The sequence below is a fragment of the Eupeodes corollae genome, chromosome 2, assembly GCF_945859685.1.
Source record: "Eupeodes corollae chromosome 2, idEupCoro1.1, whole genome shotgun sequence".
Classification (NCBI taxonomy): domain Eukaryota; kingdom Metazoa; phylum Arthropoda; class Insecta; order Diptera; family Syrphidae; genus Eupeodes; species Eupeodes corollae.
Window position 1 is genome coordinate 123733251 of NC_079148.1, and position 19409 is coordinate 123752659.

General features: G+C 32.9%; 3 protein-coding genes across 8 annotated transcripts in view; all 3 read left to right on the top strand.

Annotated features, from left to right (window-relative positions):
* LOC129946277 (calcium-binding protein E63-1) overlaps window positions 1-19409 on the top strand; it is a 435397-nt gene that overhangs the window by 169915 nt on the left and 246073 nt on the right. For 5 of the 6 annotated variants that reach the window (XM_056056412.1, XM_056056410.1, XM_056056408.1 and 2 more), the window contains one exon: window positions 1791-2934. In XM_056056412.1, the coding sequence (XP_055912387.1) occupies window positions 1791-1813 (23 nt within the window). In that variant the 3' untranslated portion in view covers window positions 1814-2934. Of the gene's footprint in view, window positions 1-1790; window positions 2935-19409 lie in introns of those variants that run through there. The other variant, XM_056056409.1, reaches the window with a different exon arrangement.
* LOC129946278 (mitochondrial import receptor subunit TOM22 homolog) lies at window positions 8469-11309 on the top strand. The gene is made up of 3 exons (XM_056056415.1): window positions 8469-8929; window positions 9172-9210; window positions 10157-11309. Exons 1-3 carry the CDS (start codon window positions 8822-8824, stop codon window positions 10466-10468), a joined length of 459 nt encoding a protein of 152 aa, XP_055912390.1. The 5' UTR covers window positions 8469-8821; the 3' UTR covers window positions 10469-11309.
* Window positions 16631-18715, top strand: LOC129946272 (esterase-5B-like). The gene is made up of 3 exons (XM_056056404.1): window positions 16631-18275; window positions 18333-18456; window positions 18520-18715. The coding sequence occupies exons 1-3, from the start codon at window positions 16895-16897 to the stop codon at window positions 18635-18637; spliced, it is 1623 nt and encodes a 540-aa protein (XP_055912379.1). The 5' UTR covers window positions 16631-16894; the 3' UTR covers window positions 18638-18715.

Below are 19409 nucleotides of genomic sequence, written 5' to 3' on the forward strand. Positions count from 1 at the left end.
AAGCTTTACTTATAGAAGTTTTAAAGGTTTTCACCTTTGATTCAAGGTCTCCTATCGATTCAGTGAGATTCGGTAAGTTGCTTAGTTTGGAATTCGCAATTTGACTGAATTTCGTCCAGTAAGTTCTTTTAGGATTTCTGTAAGGTGGAGGGTTTTTCGACTCGAAATTAATTTGAAAAAGAATCCACTTGTGATCCGAAAACGAATTCAAAGTGGAAACTTTCCAATTTTCCACTAATAAATTACGGTTGGTTACTAAAGTAACATCAAGCACATCCTCCCATCCATCATAGTGTTCCGAGTTTGGAAAGACGAAAGTGGGAGTATTGCCTCTGTTACAAATGGTCACTGATCACAGAACTTCCCCAAAGGGTATGCCAGTTCCACATATATACATATAAGTATGATTTCAATGTCAGTAGAGAATGGGTAGGTTCAGGGGACATACATAACAGGCAAGTGTCTAGTATATGATTGCCCAGCTGTCAAAAAAATGTCTTCCAATTAAGTCAACTTTATTTTGAATTTGACTTGAAAGTTAGTCTAGAAAAATCCCCCTGACTATCAAGTTAAGTCCACTTATTTCAAAATGAGCTAATCAAATTTTTTCTTTCAATCGAAAGCTGAACTTTATTAATCTGTAATTGATTTATTTTCTGCAAAATTTAATTTTTTGCAAAAGGGTTCCTTATAAAAATGGAAAAGAAATAAGGAATATTTATTCAAAATACAAAATACAAGTCGTGATTGGCTAGTAGCTTCAATAAGAAGAGTTTTGTAGACAACAATGATTTTTGGCAGATGAACTGAAGGAAGAGGTTTGTGAAGTAAGTTCCAAGTTTGAAATGTATGACACTTGAAAAACTAAATAGTTGCTTTTATCAAAATGTACGTTTAAAGGATGCAGTTGATTGCAAATGAAGTCCATTGTGTTGGAAAAACCTGCCTATTTTACTTCTTTTCAAAATTAGAATTTTCACTCAGAAATGTCCTTATTGCACATAAAACCGAAAGTGTTGTCCTGAAAACTTTAAGAGATATAGAAAGCCTAAGTTTGTATTTTCTAACAAAAAAACAAAACACCTGAACACTTTAGGTGGTGCAACAATCCGTAGAGAACTAGGGTCTAGTGACTTACAACTTTCAGCCATTTCTGTGTTTTTATGAATAACTTTAGGTGTCCAGACACAGATATTGAACCCAAGACCTCTAGCACGAGTACTAAACCTAGAAACACGTAACAACTACCAAACTTGTAGACCTAGAGGTTAGAGCTAAAGCCTAGTACATACTTCCTCGTGAAGTGAACGTTCGCCAGTGGAGAAAGTGAACTTTTGACATTGCTCACTGGTACACACTTGTGAGTACACGTTGTGAGCATGAACAAACCAAATGTCAAAGCTTCACCAACAGTTCCCGTACATTTTGCACGTGAATTGTCCGTGAACGAAAACTCTCCACTTTGTTCTCCACTCAGCTTCACGAGCAAGTTCACGGGTGAACTAAAAACTGAAATTTGTATGGGTTCACGAGATGGTTCACAAGTATGTACTAAGCTTAAGGGTGAGTCTGGGTGACCACAGGGTTAACAAGAAAAACTATAATTTCTTTGCAGATGAGTCCATATACATATTTTTTTAAAATACATATAACATTTAGGGTGACTTAAGTGTGGTTTTGAAAGTCATTTTAGATTTTAATGGGTTTAAAAGCTCTTAACAATAACAAACACTAGAAACCTAAAGTTTTAACATATTTTTTAATTATTGCATTTTTGTTTCTCATTTCAGAGTTCACGAGATTACTTTTGTAAGAAGAATCCTTACTCAAATAAGACCCTAACAAAAAATATTATATGCTAACCACCTTTTAAACAATAAAGCAACAAAAACAACAACAAAAAAGCTAATTTCATATAAACAAAAAACAAACATAAATAGGGAAGACGAATGAGGTTTAACATTAGAGCATAAGTTAAGTTTATAACGAAAATACAAAAGAAATAAAATAAATAAAACAAATATTTTTATGAGTAAATTTTATTACAATTTAAAACTTAAATAAATCAATATAATCTTTTAATATTATTTCTTAAATTAAATAAAAAGAAAATAATAATATAAATCAAATAAAACTAAATAATTCATTAAACAACTAAAAATATGAAAACAAAAATATTCGGATAAGTCTGAAAGTGAGAGTGATATTGTGTTAAGAGTGTTGCAATAAACATTTTTTCTTTTTAATTTTTAAATTAAAAAAAAATGTAAACGCAAAGCAACAAAAGTTTAAAACTATGCAATGAAGAAAGAAAGAATTACACGTCTACCATATTTACTTAAGTTTAATTTTAAATAATAAAATAAAAATTAAATGATAAATAAAAAAAACGGTAAAAACAATATTATATATAATTTTTAAGTAAAATATCTTTATTTGCTTTTTATGTAGATTACATAAATATATGTATTTTTTGATTATTATTATTGACTACTTTGTTAAGTTTGTGTTTTTATTGAAAGCCCAGTTGTTAAACTTATATATCTAGTTAATATTTTAAATTAGTCATAATCTTAAGCGATTAAACGATTTTAAGTTGATTTTTGAGTTTTATAGTTTGACCATCCATTCTTAAACAAAAATAAAAGTCACGAAAGATTAAAAGAAAAGTCCTAGATATTTATGTTTTCTGCACAAAAATTAATATTTTTTAAAGACAAAAAATGCAATTTTGCTTTAATTTTTTTTATTTTTTCTTATTTGTTTAAAGTGAATTTATTACAAAATTCACTCACAACAATAATGTGGCCTTTGGTTATTCTGATAACGACACAAAAGAACAAAGAAACAAAAAACAAACACGATGTGTAACAATAAGTTTTCATTTTAAATATCCTTTAGCAAAAAAAATAAATTAAAATACAAAAACAAAAAAACAGCAGATAAATTCAAAATTTATAAAACGATATAACAACCATTATTGGGTTGTAAAAGCATATAAACAAATAAATAAAAACAACAAATATTTATATTTACTTTACAAGTGTTAACCAAAATAAATTTTTAAAAACAATAAAATGTTTGCTTAAAACAAAACAAAAAAAATATTTATACAATTTAAAATAATTATTAAATTTGTTCTAAAGATCAAAATCAATTGAAGAATGATTATTATAGATGATTTTTCGAGTTTATTTTGTTTTTATTTTATTTTTAACGTACTTAATAAAATTTATAAAAAAAACGAAGCAAAAAGAATATATTGTATTATAAAATATATTTCTTTGTGTACTTGTTAAATGTGCTACATTAAAATATTTGGGAGAAAACAAAATATTTCTAGATAAAACAAAAATCACTATAACCTATATTATAAAATAATTATACCTACTATATACATAATCTGCAAACATTTTTGATGCAATAAATTACTATCATAAGGTGTAAGCAGCATCCAAGAGCGACGAAATAAAAAATGATAACTACGAATAAAGGCAAAATAACTTGTTTAATGTTTTTGTGTTGAAATTTAAGACAAAAATATAAATTATTTACCAATAAATAAAAGGTTTTTTATTTTAAAACAAATCCAATCGTATTTTTAAACCCGTCGAAAAAATTGGTTTGAAAAAATTATGTAAAATTTAATGGAAGTGTTTTAATATGAACACTTAGAACCTTCATATGTAGCAGCTAAAGAAGCGACTCGTTTTCCATTTGTCAATGATTTGCCTAACATTCCCCTTCTTATGCGAAAAAACTTCAACAATATTGAAACGGATAAAGTTACGGCCTCATGGCTAAATCAAAATAATATCCTTCGGAAGCATTAACTTGACCTCCTCAGAGTTCTCTATTACAAGGATTTTTCTAGAGCAGAGTGTATAACACTTTTCCACTACCACAACCATGAATCCTCGCGAAGAATGCGAAAACTGTAAAGACCGCATTAAATCTAACACAAGGTTAAAATTGTAGGTGAATGGATCGAAAAATGTTTTAAACATTCATTTAAGAAGCACTGGCTAAAAAGAGATTTAATATTCAATCAAACACTACGTAACTGTTAATCTATTGAGAAGTGTTTTAGTGAATTGCTAGAAATAGGAATACAAGTAAATTAGGTGGCACAACAGTCCGTTGAGAACCAGGGCCTAGTGACTTAAAACCATTCCTGTGTGCGAGTAATGTTGTCAATAATGGAGGGGACCAACAGTTTATGGCCGAATTCATACGGCTAACGTGAGAAAGCACTTTTCATGACAAGAATTTGTCAAGTCCTCGCAAGATGCAGTACCCGTGAAAAAACTTTAGATGGAACAGGGAGGAATTGAACCCAAGACCTCTGGCATGACAGTTTTTTTTTAATACTTTTTTATTAATTCAATCTTAAACCTATCTTAAAGTTAGACAAAAAATTATAAAACTAGCCTAATTAATCATAACTTACAACTGACTTACTGGTCCCAAACGGACACTCTAAGTTAAACAATAATACTTAATGCTAATGCCTTTCGGCCCTAAGATCTATTTAGCTTCAATTGCATTTTATTAATTTTTGTATTCATTAGAAAACTAAAAAAAAACTAATATCAATATCCTTTTTTATTTTTACTTAAAAACTACTTAAAATAAGATCCTTAATATAAAACTTAAAGCTAACTTAAACTACCTTCTACCTATTCTACCTTTAAATTACTTGAAACTAGAACAACCACAGAATCAAATCTAACTGTCTAACAATTTTTGTTTTTCATATTTTTTCTTATTCCATGTTTTTTAAATTTTTTTTTTCTATTTTGTGCCACCAAGTGCTTCATGACCATCCGCATCAAGGCTAAAGGCTCTAAGACAAAACATATAAGCGGTGTCCTAGCTACGGTATTAAAATTGTCCTGGGCGATTTTAATGCCAAGCTAGGAAGGGAAGACATCTTTGGTGAAATAATCGGGAAAAACAGTCTGCTCGACAAAAATTCCGACAACGAAATCGGGCTCATAGATTTTGTGGCGGGCCAAAATGTCATGGTAGCCAGTACGCGTCAAAGTCTTTGTCAAAACGTCACCATCGACAGACGTAACTTTGAGGTAGTCAAGGACTTCGTCTACCTAGGCTCCGATGTAAACGCAGAAAACAAACACCAGCGCTGAGATCAAATGAAGAATATAACTCTTGCTAACGCCGCCGTTTCTTTGGGCTAAGAAAGCAATTGAGTAGCAATCTCGAGGGACAAAGTTTCACTATATTAGACCCTTACCATCCCCGTCCTGCTATACGATGCAGAAACATGGACTATGAGAAAAGCGGATGAAAGCACCTTGGGTCGTTTCAAAAGAAAAAAGTTCTTCGTGTGATCTACGGTCCTCAATGCATCAAAGGAGAGTAGAGAAGAAGATGGAGTGACGAGCTGTACGGGCTGTAGAGCAACGTAGGATTAGCCAGCTACGGCCCAGAAAAAAATCGAATTCACACCCACAGGGCAGCGCAGTAGAGAAAGAAAGCAGATCAGGTGGCGCGCACAAGTGGAAAGTGACCTCACTCGACATTGGAGAGCGAAAATGGAGACATCTAGCTAGGGACCGAGCTAGATGGAGAAGTTTGTTGGGTGAGGCACTAGTTCACACAAGACTGTAGCGCCACCTTAAGTAAAGTAAGTACGTAAGCCGGCCAAGGCCTAAAACCCCATCCCGACTACCCACTATCAAGTGCCTATTGAAGCCACCAAAACTGGTTCTCCTGCTTAACCCTATCAGTTCGGTCCCGTTCGGACACAGCTCTACTGAACCGAAGGAGCTGCTCTACTGCTCTGCCTTGTGCCCTGACGTCCCGATTGTACAGGAGTCGCCTATCCACGGTTCCTCGTCTGACGTGATAGATTAATGGAACTGCCAATCTATCCTGTATCAGACCGCATCTATCTAAAAAGAGAAATGCCTCTGGTGGAATGAAGCCGCTCAAGCATGCACTTTCAAAATACTCGTCGTTCGGATAGAAAGCCCGAAAATTAAATTGTTGGTCGAAGACATAGCTCTTACAATGTGACCTCGAACGAGTTTTATCTCGAAATTGTCAATTCTGTTGATTCGAGCCCCGTTGTATAGGACCTCATTTGAATAGTAATGCACATAAATACACTCGGCTGTTCGAAATAAGCCGGTACAGCGTCGTAAACACTGCCGCTCGAGCACCCGAAACTTCTCCATCTGGGAAGGGGCAACGTTAAACCACACAGGCCATTTAGCAAATTACCTTCACTCTGGGGTCAAGTCGACTGTTGTAAAACAGCCGTTTCGTCAGTGCGAAGGCTCCTCTGGCCCTGGTCAGAGCAGCTTTCATATGTCTGTCGAAATATAAATACTGATCTAACCAGATACCGAGGTACTTTACTACACTTTTGCTGACTAATGGCTGCCCGTGAAGATCAACGATGACCATCTTGTCTCCGACTTTCAGCTTCCATCAGTCTCAACTCAATATCGCTGAATCTTGTCGAAATCATGCTGCAAGAGAATTTTGATAACCTAAACCTTCCAGGCCGTTCTGTACGCATTTGCCTTTGTAAGACAACCTATAAGATCGCTTGTGTAAATGCTGAAGAGAATCGGCGAATTCATCGCTCCCTTTTGAAGACCATTTTAAGAATGTTGTGGTAGAAGTTACATTGCCAATTTTGACAACAAACTTTCTACCGTTAAGCCAATCCTGCTCAGTTTTAGGTAAAGACCCTCTAACCATACGGTGTCAAAGGCCTTTTCCAAATCAACAGGAACAGCACATGTGCATTGTTGTTTTGATTTATTCCATTGGATATCAGAAACGAGTTTAGACGCAGCATGAATTGTGTCATGACCCGACTTAAACCCCAACTGTTTATCCGGAATTATTTTGTTGTCCGCAGCCCACTTTATATATGTCAATTGCCTCCATCGGTTAATGTCTTAGTACAACGTTGGATATACCATCGACACCTGCTGACTTTTTGTTTTTTATTGACTTGAAGATGAGCTGAAGCTCAACCTTCTTCACTAACAAGAGACTTGGTCCCATTTACTCGGCGATTATGGCATTTACCGCATGAAACCGCGGTTCTCAGATCGCCATTGTGTCATTTAATTTCGAAGTTAAAAGTGATTAAGTTTTCACTTTTTTTCAACGCACTAACCATCATGCATAAATTAAAATCTGTTCTCATAACTCTACAGCACAGATAGTACAGAAATTTAGCCCAAATTTGTATTTAGTTGTGAACATGCGTCTCACTCAAAATGTAAATAAATATTACTCCTTAGCAAGAGCAATTTCTATAAACACAAAAGTCAGCCAAAATGCTAACCTTAAAGAAAATGAAAGAGCAGGATAGACACAACAGCCGAAGTTACCGACCAAATGTCAAACTATAAGTATCGAAATAAAAACTTTCAAAAAACTTAGTAAAAACACTTTAAAAATTCTTGAACTTTTGTCGTTTTTGTATTATAAAACCGCTTATTTCGACATCTATCGATGTAAGCTTGTCATTAACTTATAACGTATTCAGGCCATTTGAAAATATTGAGTTAATATGATGGTTTAATTTTCTACAACGTCAAAAATTTGACGTTTCGTTAAAAATGGAATCATATTTTTTTTTTGCTGTGCAATCTGTGTTGTATTCTACTTTTTCATCACGATACAAAAATGACCCTTAAAATTGTTGCGTGTTCTTATAAAAGAAGTAAATGCTATTTAAAACAGTGATGAGAATGCCACATTTTATCGAACTTTTAAATATTTAAAAGTTGAAATGTTAAAAAAGATTATGCGTAAAAATCCTAGAAAATGAGAGTGATTGTAGTAGTTTTCCTTAAATGGACGGCATCGGCATTTTATTAAAATGAAGTATAATCAGATATATTTTAAAGTGCCTATTTTTGTCTTTTTACCACTTTATTTTCATTTAAATAATAATTATTTTAAATGTAGAATTCTCTCTACATTCAAAATTGAACCACTATTTAAAAAAAAAAAAGTAACTCACTTCATTCATAAACTTATGTCAAAATTCACCAAACTACAAAATTTAATTAATCTAATCTAATTCAGACATTCACAATTCGCGTTAGCAAAAAGTTATCAACAAAAATTGGTCTTCAATGACTGACTGTAAGAATCTTATCTAACCCTTAAGAGAATTTACTCACTGAATACTTTCCCTTGCAATAAACTCTCTAGATGTCACTAAAAGCGAGTTTAAGACTATATTTTACACAAATCAAACATTATTCAAAAAATCAACAATAATTGCTTAGTTATGAAAAGTAAAACAACACAAAAATTATTTAATTTTTTTGTTAATGAATAAAAATATATTAAAAAAAATCAAACTCAACTTAACAATTTAAAAAGTGACACTTCATTTATGTCGCTAGTATCGCATGGTAGTCTTCGTCTGTCTTCAGAAGCAGATTGCATTGAGAAACGTCAAAATCTATGTAGAAAGAAAAGTGTTTTTCCGTAGGTCTAGTTAGATAGATGCGTGTTCGAAGTTAAAGTTATCCTCATCGCCATTTATTTGTCACATAAATAAAAAGAAATTAAATGATCAAATAAAATCATTTAATTAATTTTCAATTGTTATTAATTCCTTTGTAGTTAATTTTGCATTTTTCCACACTCATTCGTCTGTCAAATACACGTGCCCTCACTTCCAAACGACCGAACGATTCCCAGTTAGAAAAGTAAAAGAAAAAAAAAAAACGAAAATTAGAATTTCTGTGTATCGCTAAAGGCGAAAGAAAAAATAAAAAACGCAAAAGTGGATTCCGTAAAGGTTGAAGACTTGATGGACTCTGATCCTGACATCGAGTTCATTGAAAACGAAAAGGACAGTGGAATGTCTTCGCTGGGCGGAAGCAAGGATGAAACTCCAGAACGAAAAGCCGTAGTAAATGTAAATTATTATGTAAAACATACAATACAAAAAAAAAATGAAAATGGATTTTTCTTCTCTCGTTTATCTCTTTTTCATTTGCGGCATGTGTGTTTGGTTTGGTTTGGGGGTTTTGTGTGAAATCCATTTCCATCGACCCACTGCTAGCAGGCAAAAGAGTTGAATGGAAAATCGATTTTCATAGTTATATTTTTTAATATTTTAAATAAATGGATTATAAACTGCTGTCTCTTAATTTGCAGAAAACTACTAGCAATCCAGATGTCGAGAATTACGAAGACGTAAGTAGTTAATAGAAATTTTGTATTAAATATTTTGTATTCACTAATTGGTTATTAGAACGTAACCTCACTTTGGTTAAGGGTGATGAAAAGAAAAAAACTCGAGATAACTTATTAAAATCAAATCAATTTTTTTTCACTTGTTTATTTAATTCTGCAAATAGGTTGTGTAACTTTATTTTTATACTCCTTTGTTCCCTATTTTTGCAGGGAACTTGTTTTATTTATATTTTTATGGAACAAAGACAGATGCAAGATTCGAGGTGGTTAACCTGTCTTGATTATTCTAATTTAATTGATTTTACCTTTTTTGCATCCTTACTTATTTCCATCCCAATAGGCAAATAACAGAAGATTGTATTGTGTGTACTTTCATATTTTTGTTTCCAGATGGTTTCTTGTTTTAAATCAAAGTACCTTCCTTCCTACATTTTAGTAAAGGCATTTAGATTGTGTTCGAAAATTGTCGATGAGCAATACGTAACAGCAAATTTTTGTACCTATGGAAGTCCAAAAAATTATATTCGGCTTTAACGAAAAATACATCTGATTGGAAAGTTCATTTAGATTCTCATCCAAAAATGTCCACATAATTGTTTAGTGCTTTACATCATTTTTTCAATCCTACATTGTTGCTATCGCGAATAACATCTGTCCAGACATTTTTTCCATCTTCTAAAATTGCATATTGTTCAGTATCTCTCCTTTCAAGATTCTCAATTCCTCACTCAAAATAAATCAATACTGTTTACTAAAAAAATATTTTTTAAAAACATTAAATCTTTCATTTTATTGTTAAAATAAAAAATAGGAACTTTTCATTGTATTTTTTCTCAAATTGTTTTAAAGTTAAATTTAAATGGTATAATGAGTGTATGTCAAAATGAATTGTTATAGTTTGTTTGGTATTTTTATTAAATGACATAATTTGTTTGTCTTTTTACAGGAACCCGACGAATCATTCGTTGAGCGATTGTGGGGCTTAACAGAAATGTTTCCCGAGCCAGTGCGAAAAGTTGTTGGAGCTGTAACCGACACAACTTTGAGCGGTGTCAAGGGATTATATTGCTTTTCTTGCAATGCAACATGGATTATATTTAGTACATCGGTGATTTTATTTGCGCCAGTAATATTTGAGACTGAACGCGCCACAATGGAAGAAATGCAAAAATCACAACAGAAGCAAGTTCTCTTGGGGCCAGGTTCAGCAATAGCAGCTGGAGGTGGTGGAGCTCTAATGCCTCCAATGCAACGATAATAATTTAAAACTCTTAATCATTAATTTTGTTATCACTTTTTGTTCTATTTTTTTTTTTTTTTTAATTCGATATATATTATACATTAATAATTACAATATATAATATATATGATCACACAATCATATATAAGGGTCTCACGTAATGTGAGATAAATACATTTAATTAAATTGACGACTTTCAATTAAAAAAGATAAAAAAAACCATTAACAACATAATTGGTCAGGTCTGTTTGTGTTTATACACTCGCTAGAACGCTTTCAGAGCGTTCTTAAACTTTACATTTTTTTTATTGAGCGCTCAGGACAGTTTTGATTTTTTGTCTAAGTATGTCCTAGCGCATTGTGGTTAAGCCAAGCAGAACTGATATTTTGTTAAAAAAAAGAACTCCAACAAATTCACTAAAAGAAATAGGTTCTAATGATTACTTAAATATTTTTGTCAGCTTAATGTTTGATTAAAAGCGAAGGAGCCAGTTTGAATAGAATACAGATACAAAAATAATTTGGTATTGGCTAAGTACTTTATAAAGTTAGGTTAGTTAAAAGCTGACCAAAATATTTAAGCCACACATTCATCCTTATTTACCATTATATTAAGCCTAGTAGAAACAAAATTAGAGTTGCAAATTAGAAAAGAAATAAAAAAGATGTAATCTGCATTTCTATTGATGATACAGTTAATGTTAAAAGGCAACCAAAGGAAAATTTATGAAATTATCTATGAAAAACTGCAAAACATAAAAATAAAAAAAAATTATTAAAATTACCCCATTATAGTAATCTAATTGAACTTTATTCTAAGGAATAAGCGAATAAAAATAAAAGTTTTAGATCAAAAATGTTCATGAGTTCATAATTTTTGTTGTTTTATAATTTGCGAGCACTAAAAGGGGTTTATATACCTTTAATATGCCAAAGACACAGTGTGAGCATTAGGAAAAGAAGGAAGGGTTGGATATGAGGTGTCGGTGTACGTTGGGCAGGTTCAGGCAACATATGGGACTTCATTTGCAGTCAACTTCATTCTTTGAACGTACATTTGACCAAAGCAACTTGTAAGTTTTTCAAATGTCATGAATAAATAAATCATAGAGTAATAAAGTCCAGCTTTCAGTTGAATATGAACTTAATAGTTAGGGAGATTTTTCTTTTGGATTGGAGATTTTCTCAATTGGAAGGTAATTTTTTGGCAGCTGGCCAATCAGATACTAGAAACTTGCCTAACTTTCAAGTCCGTTAAGTCGTCTGAACCTGCCTATTGATTTGAATTGCAATGATTTGGAAAAATAGAGCGTGGCAAGGCACTCCACATTCTGGCCGAAGTTGGGCTCAAAGGTAAACTGATGCGCGGGTATTACGGTTAAATTGTTTAAGGGAAGGAACTAAACTGCCTATTTCACTTGAGCAAAGTCCGTTAAAAAAGGGTAAGACAAAAAACTTTACGACGATGTTCGAGCGACGTAAACGTGTTGATGTTAATGTCACCAATCATTTTAAAAGCTCTTCTTTGAATACTGTCCAAGAGTTACTGGCGCACTACTCCAGAGATGAGAGTTATATTCTAGTTTCGGACGCATGTATATAGATTTTAAAGATTGTAGCCATATCAGAAGGAGAGAAATATTTCTTGCATCTTCTCAAAAAACCTAGAAATTTTTGGCGACATCGCGTATGTGATCGCTCCACAAAAGGTGATTACTAATGCAGATTCCGAAGATGTCAAGATTTTCAGTTTCGTTGACGCAAGTACCACAAAGATAGTGGCAAAGAGGGTATATCTCGCTTTAGCGATACAAGACAGCATTGCGTTTTCGAAGCATTAAATTCCACACGATTTTTTATTTCCCATTGTACAGTGCTGTGTAAATCGGAATCTAATGAGCTTATCACATTTTGCCGTTGCAGTTCCACATCCGAAGAGAAGGGTTGTGAGTCTGGACACGCATATGAAAAGCTAAGAGTGCTATCGTCAGCAAAACAATGTATTGGATTAGAGGTAGCAGACAGGAGATCAATTATAAAAATAAGGAAAAGGGTTGAAGACAAAACGGAGCCCTGGGGCACACCAGCATTTATTTGATGTGCTTTAGACTTGAATACGTCCAAAACAACTTGTATTGAACGGTTAGAAAGAAAATAACGAATCCAACGAAAACGAAGTTCGTCAATACCAAAAGCACGCATTTTCGATAAGAGAGCAAGATGCCAAACATTATCAAATGCCTTTGAAAAACTAAGTACAATAATCTTACTTTCTCCAAAACGATGTAAAGATTTGTTCCACTGAGATCACCAGTGGAACTATTGCTACGAAAGCCGACTTGTTGGTCATTAAGAAGCTTCCGTTCCTCAAGACATTTCTTAAGCTAATAATTATTCAGTGTTTCCATGACCTTAGAAAGGAAGGGCGTTAGTGCTATCGGTCGATAATTTGCGAGGGAACTAGATTCGCCTTTTTTTGTTACTGGCTGAACAAATGCAATTTTATAACATCTCGGAACGAGCCCAAAAGAATAGTATATATGGAAAAGGTTACGCAGTGGTTTTGCTAGCTAGGAAGAACACCTCTTCACAGCATAATAGCGCGGATACCATCCGTAACAGAGGATTTATGAATGTTGAGGTCTTTAAGAACTCTCGCCACAGTACGAGTACAAAAGAAGACTGGTCCCATAGAATCATTTACGCGTTCAAGAACTGGGAGGGCCATGACACTATCTGGTAAGGTGGAATTTTTGGCGAACTGCCTTGCAAACAAGTTAGCTTTATCAATAGAGCTAACTAAAGGAATGTCATTGACTACAAGCTTAGGAACCGAGGAAAAGCAAAATTTCGTCATGTGTTTTTACAAATGACCAAAAATTCTTACTTCCTTTGGAACATTGCACTATTTTGCCGTAGTTTTTGGAGATGTAGGCCTTCGTGGGTTGTTTAAACCTTTTGTCGTTTTCCTCAGTTGGGTTGGCTCTAAAAAACCGGAAGCTCACCCCTTTCTCCTTAATAACCTCTTTGCAGCTCGAATCAAACCATGATTTAATCTTAGATTTAATACTTTTAACCCTATTCGGGATAAAGGTTTTCATTCCCAGATGAATCATACTAATAATCATTTCTGCACTGGAGTCTACGTCACTACCGAGGAAGCATAATGACCAATTAAAGATCCTGAAGAAATCATTGAGACCGTCCCAGTAGGCTTTCTCGTACTGCCAAATGGTTTTCTTTGGAGCTCCTTCTTTAATTAATTTATTTCTATAAATCGTTACCTGAGTTCTATCTTGTTCTATGTCAATTTTTAAAATATTTCGAAATTGATTTTTAAAGTGCAGATCGAAAACTTTTGTTTTTTTACCAAATTTATTTTTGGAAGTGATGTTTTTCTGAAAGCCTTAACAATTTTTTTTAATAACAATTCAAAATTTCTTTTTTCTTCTGTTCTGAAATAATAATAAATAAAAATCCAAACAGAGATCATTTTGGATATTAAACAAAGTTATATGGAGTGAAGATAAATTGATAAAATTGGTGGATATTGAACAAAAAAACCGAATATTGAACAAGACAGAAATCAAAAAATCATTATAGGAAACCAGAGGTATTTTGTATTAAATTGAACAATAACATTTTCATTATTCAAATCAAATTTCATTAGGTTATCTGAAGGGTACTATGAAAGGAGACAACAAAATTTGGTATGTTTGTATTGTTTAAAAAATAAACATAATAATAATAAAAAATAAAACATAAAACATGAATTTCACTTCTAAATGTTTAGATCAGTTCATCTTAAATTTAGCTTTCGGAGCTTTTAAGCATTTAGAGGTGAAATTTGTGTTTTATTTCTACGGATGTTCTATTTCAAATTGGCTTTGGGCTAGATTTGGATCTATTATCCAGGGTTGATAATTTCATTTAACGGTTTCTTATTATGTTTTCGTAAAAACATTGATCTTGTATGTTAGGCATGAACTGTAACATTGCTTGAATGTCTTTTTTCTTTTCCTTGGTTAGCTTTATGTTGAAAACACTTTGAACGACAGTACGAAGGATATTACACTTTGAGCCTTTCATACTTTTAGCAAACCATTTGAAAATTCTCACTATGTTTTGTCTTATAATACAAGGAAAGAAGGTCATTGCTTCTATATTCGATTTTTCCGCAATCTTTTTAAGGTACCATTTTAAGATCCTCACTAGCTTTATTAAAAATCAAAAAATCTTCTTTCTGAAGCTGCACAATATTATGCTTAATTTTGCTGTAGTTCATTAAGTTCAAAATCCTTATCAAAGAAACGGGGCTGTAAAATTCCAAGTCCTTTAAGTATTTTTCGATTCCACTGTGCACAGCATCCACTTCTTGCACTTGCGAATGGCCTGGTTCAGAATACTTGTGTGTAATCGTCTCAATACTGGTATTACATTCCATAAATTGAAGAGTGGCTAAGAATACCATTCTGTTCTTATTTTGTGGACCAATCGGACCACAAAATAATTCTTTTTGTTACTGGAAGTTCTTCCAGAACTTTTTTCAAAATAATAGTGAGACCAGATGTTGTATCATTTGCAGACCGGCAGCTTTACTCGCTGTCTCTACATACATAATGTTCATTTTATACATTTTCATTAAAGTAAGGCGAGCTTCGAGATATTGTTTTTTTGGTATTTGCTCGGCAGTAGTGCGAATCCATTAATGGAAAAGATTTTATATGTTCTTTGACTTTATTTATATCTTGTTCTAGTGTGATTTTTTTGACCAAATGTCTATGTTTCGGTAGGGAATAAGTAACCCTTATTATATTTTGTGGCAAAAAAAAAAATAAATCCGATTTTGAGAAATGTCAAGAGTTGGTCAAGAGTTGACAAAAAAATGTTAACAGATATCAATTGCTTAGTTGCATTTTTCCAAAGAATACATAAATGTAAACTTTTTCTGAGATACCACTACTGCTCTTTTTCTTTTTGGTTGAAGTCTTTGCACGAATGTAGAACAAAATTGGCCTTTCTCATCGTCTTAATACCCAAAAAGCATATTTGAAGACGCTCCTCATATACCTTAATTAAGTTCAACAATGGCGATCTCGTATGATATTGAACAAAATAGAATTCTTGTTCTTATAAAACCAAATTCAAATCTTTTTGTTCAATAACGAAGAAATTGTAACCAAAATAATTGAACATTGAACGAAATAGAAATAAATGAAGTATATAAAGATATTGAACAAAAAAAACATAAATGTGGATATTGAACAAGAAAGAAATAAGAAGATATGATTTTAATTTAACTATACTAAAAATTGTTAAATATGATTCAAAAGGAATGAATAGTGGTTTATTAAACAAAAGTGATACTCAACTGACTCAGAGGTCAGAAAAGTATGGTTTATTGAACAAACAAAGTTCCCCATAACTTGAAAACTAAATGAGACAGAACTAAACGGTTTGTGCCAATTGAACAAGATAGAACTCTGGTGACGAAATTCTACGATTCTATGAATAATAGACAACTGCGTTGAAATGTTGAAAATTATTTTGATTCTGTAACTGATTCCTTTAGTAGTTGGAATTGCTTCAAACCATCTAAGCTGTTAAGTGATCTTGGTAAAAGGGTTCAAAGAACAGAACTGATATTAAACAAGTAGGCTGTCACAGTTTTTAACGACCAAACGATCAAAAACTGGTTTTTAAGTTCATAGAACTCTGTCAATCAAAAGTAGGTACATACATATAAGTTCAACCAGTTAAGATAACTGGTAAATAAAATAACATCAAACTCACTTAAGTTCTAGGGTTTTGTTTTATTTCAGTGAGGTCTCTCGCCGAAGCCAATTTAAAATAAACAAAACTAATTACAAAATAATAGGATAATGAAGACAATTGACGATAAAATCATTTAAATTGCTTGTATCGTAAGCTGCTCATTATCATGTCAAATAGACTAATAAAAGGAGTTATACTAACACCTCTTTTCAAAAAGATCAGTGCAAACATACATATATGAATAATTCATATCAAATGAACCAACAAATTTAATTTCTATTTCATAAATCTTGTTATTTATAATTTGAGAGCGTTTGAATACAAATGTGTGGGACAGTAAAGTAAGTAAATTTATTTGCATTAAACATACATAATCAATAGAATTATCTTCATAAAAGCCGGCGCCGGTAGCACCTAGCGTAGACCAAACCAATCAGTATACAAATAACGTTCTCTTTAACGTTTTTTTCTCTTTTTGTTTTGATAGAATTTTTGTCCATAATAAACAATCAGTGTTCTTATAAGTTGGACACTTAAAATATACCGAACCCAAGGGTTATCGCATCCACAAAATAAAAGTTTATAAGTAATCAGGGAAACGTACCTTCTCGCTAGTTTTGCTTTGACCACTACCGTGATAACACACAGCTTCAAACTTTAGCTCGCATCATGGCGATTTCAGTTAAAGTAATTTTCCTTATATTTTTTGCATCCCCAATATTTTGTTCGGAGGCCGATTTCGATCCAATTGTTCAACTTCCTAACGGAAAAATTCGAGGCCGCAACCATGGTCATTACTTGTCCTTCGAATCAATTCCCTATGCAGAGCCACCAATCAACGAAAATCGACTCGAGGCACCAAAACCTTTTTCAGGAAGCTGGTCGGATATTCGAGATGCAACTATTGCTCCTGTTAAATGTATGCAATGGGATCAATTTTTATTCACGGACGACTTACTAGATGGCCAAGAGGACTGCTTAACAGTTAATATCTACACTCCCAGCATTGGAGGCAATAAAACTTATCCAGTTCTTGTGCTGATACATGGTGGAGCTTTTATGTTTGGAACTGCGGCTCAAAGTGGACATGATTATATAATGAAGAATCAAAATCTCGTAGTTGTGAAGATGAACTATCGTCTTGGACCATTGGGTTTTCTTAGCACCGAAGACGATGTGATATCTGGTAATTTTGGTCTGAAAGATCAACTATTGGCTATGGAATGGACAAAAGCTAATGTGGCTTTGTTTAATGGTAATCCTGAAAGTATCACCGCGTTTGGATTTTCAGCGGGTGCAGCTTCGGTCCATTTGCACATGCTCAATAAGAATTTTGAAAAGATAGCTAAGGGTGCTGTTTCTCTGAGTGGAACTTCTTTTAATGATTGGACTATTATGCGAAATCCCGCACGCAGGGCTATAGCTTTGGCAAAACATTTGGATTGCCCAACCGATTCTTCATCGGAAATAAAGACCTGTTTGAAAGAGAAGAACGCCGCCGATATAGTTCGAGCAGTTCGTAAATTACAAAATATCGGTTACAATCCTTGTTTAGTATTTGGACCTGTGATCGAGTCAAAAACCGTTTCGAACGCCTTTCTCTCCGAAAGCCCAGAAGCTATAGTCAAAAGTGGAAAATCAGCTCAAATTCCATGGTTGGCATCATATTCCAAGAATGATGGAGGCTACAATGCCGCTGAATTAATGCAGAAAGATTCGAATGGCGTTGAATTAATCGAGGTTTTGAACGAGCGTTGGAATGAATTGGCACCAGTGAATCTTTTCTTTGAAAATACCGTTCCAGAAAATGAATTAGATTCATATGCGAGTAATCTTCGACAAAAATATATGGGCAATAAGAATTTTTCAGCTGAAAATTATTTGCTTGTACAAAAAATTTACACAGATTTATTATTTGCCAATGGAGTTAAGAAAGCATGGAAACTTCAAAAGGAATACACTGAATCTCCAGTTTATGCTTATGTGTTTGATAGTCCAGCTCCATTTGGTATTGGACAAATTGTTTCACAACGTTTTGATTTAAAATTTGGTAAGTAAATAAAAATAGTTAAAAATATATTTGTTTTTTCTTTTTCTAATCCCACAGGAACTGTACATGGAGATGATTTCTATTTGATGTTCAATAGCCCTATTCCAGTTTCTTTATCTAAAACCCAAAACGAGCTATCACAAAAGTTTATTAAAATGATCGAGGAATTCTGCACAAATACGTAAGATATTTTCTATTATCTCTTAATGCATGAATTTATTAATAGAATTTTCTTGATTTCTAGAACTCTTCAATTTGGAGATTGCAAGTTTATGGAAAATAATGCAAACACCAATGGATTTTATGTTATGCAAATAAAATCAGACAGTTGTGAGTCAAGTAATTTTGAAAATATGCTCTAGTGATAGAAAACTAACATACAAATAATTTTTGAAAAATAAAAACGGCTAAAGTAAAAACTAAAAGATTATAACAATTTATTCACTGAAGATACTTTATAAGATTGGATAGGCATCCAAGTATCTATATTTTTGTTTTTTGTTGAATTTTGTTTTATTGAACATAATATACACAATTTGGATTTTAAATAACATGATACTTATGATAAATTTAAATTCGTTGGCACATAAGCGGCCTAACGTTAAAAAAAATAGAGATATCTAAATTACATGTCAAAATTTTTGTTTAAAAAGTCGGCTGATTAACCGTTCTCAGGGTGTTCATTCCCGGTTGTCAGTGGGCAGGTTCAACCAACATAAGGACTTCATTTGCAGTCATCTTCATTCTTTGAACGTTAGTTTTGACGAAGGCAACTAGTTAGTGTGTCAAGCGTCATGAATTTCAAATTCAGAACTTTACTTCGCAAATCTCTACTTTAAGTTCGTAGTAAAAAAAGTACCAACAATATTACTGTCATCAAAACACTCCTTTCCAAATTGACAACTAACTCTTTTGCAGAAAACATTCAATGAAGTTGTGCAAAAAATAACTAAATCATAGATTTCAGCTGAATGATAAAAACATGATCAACTGTCATTTTGATAGGAGTAGACTTGACTTGAAAGTTAGGGAGATTTTCCTTGACTAACTTTCAGTCAACTTTCCATTAAAGTTGCCTTAGTTGGAAGGTAATTTTTTGGCAGCTGGCCAATCAGATACTAGAAACTTGCCTAA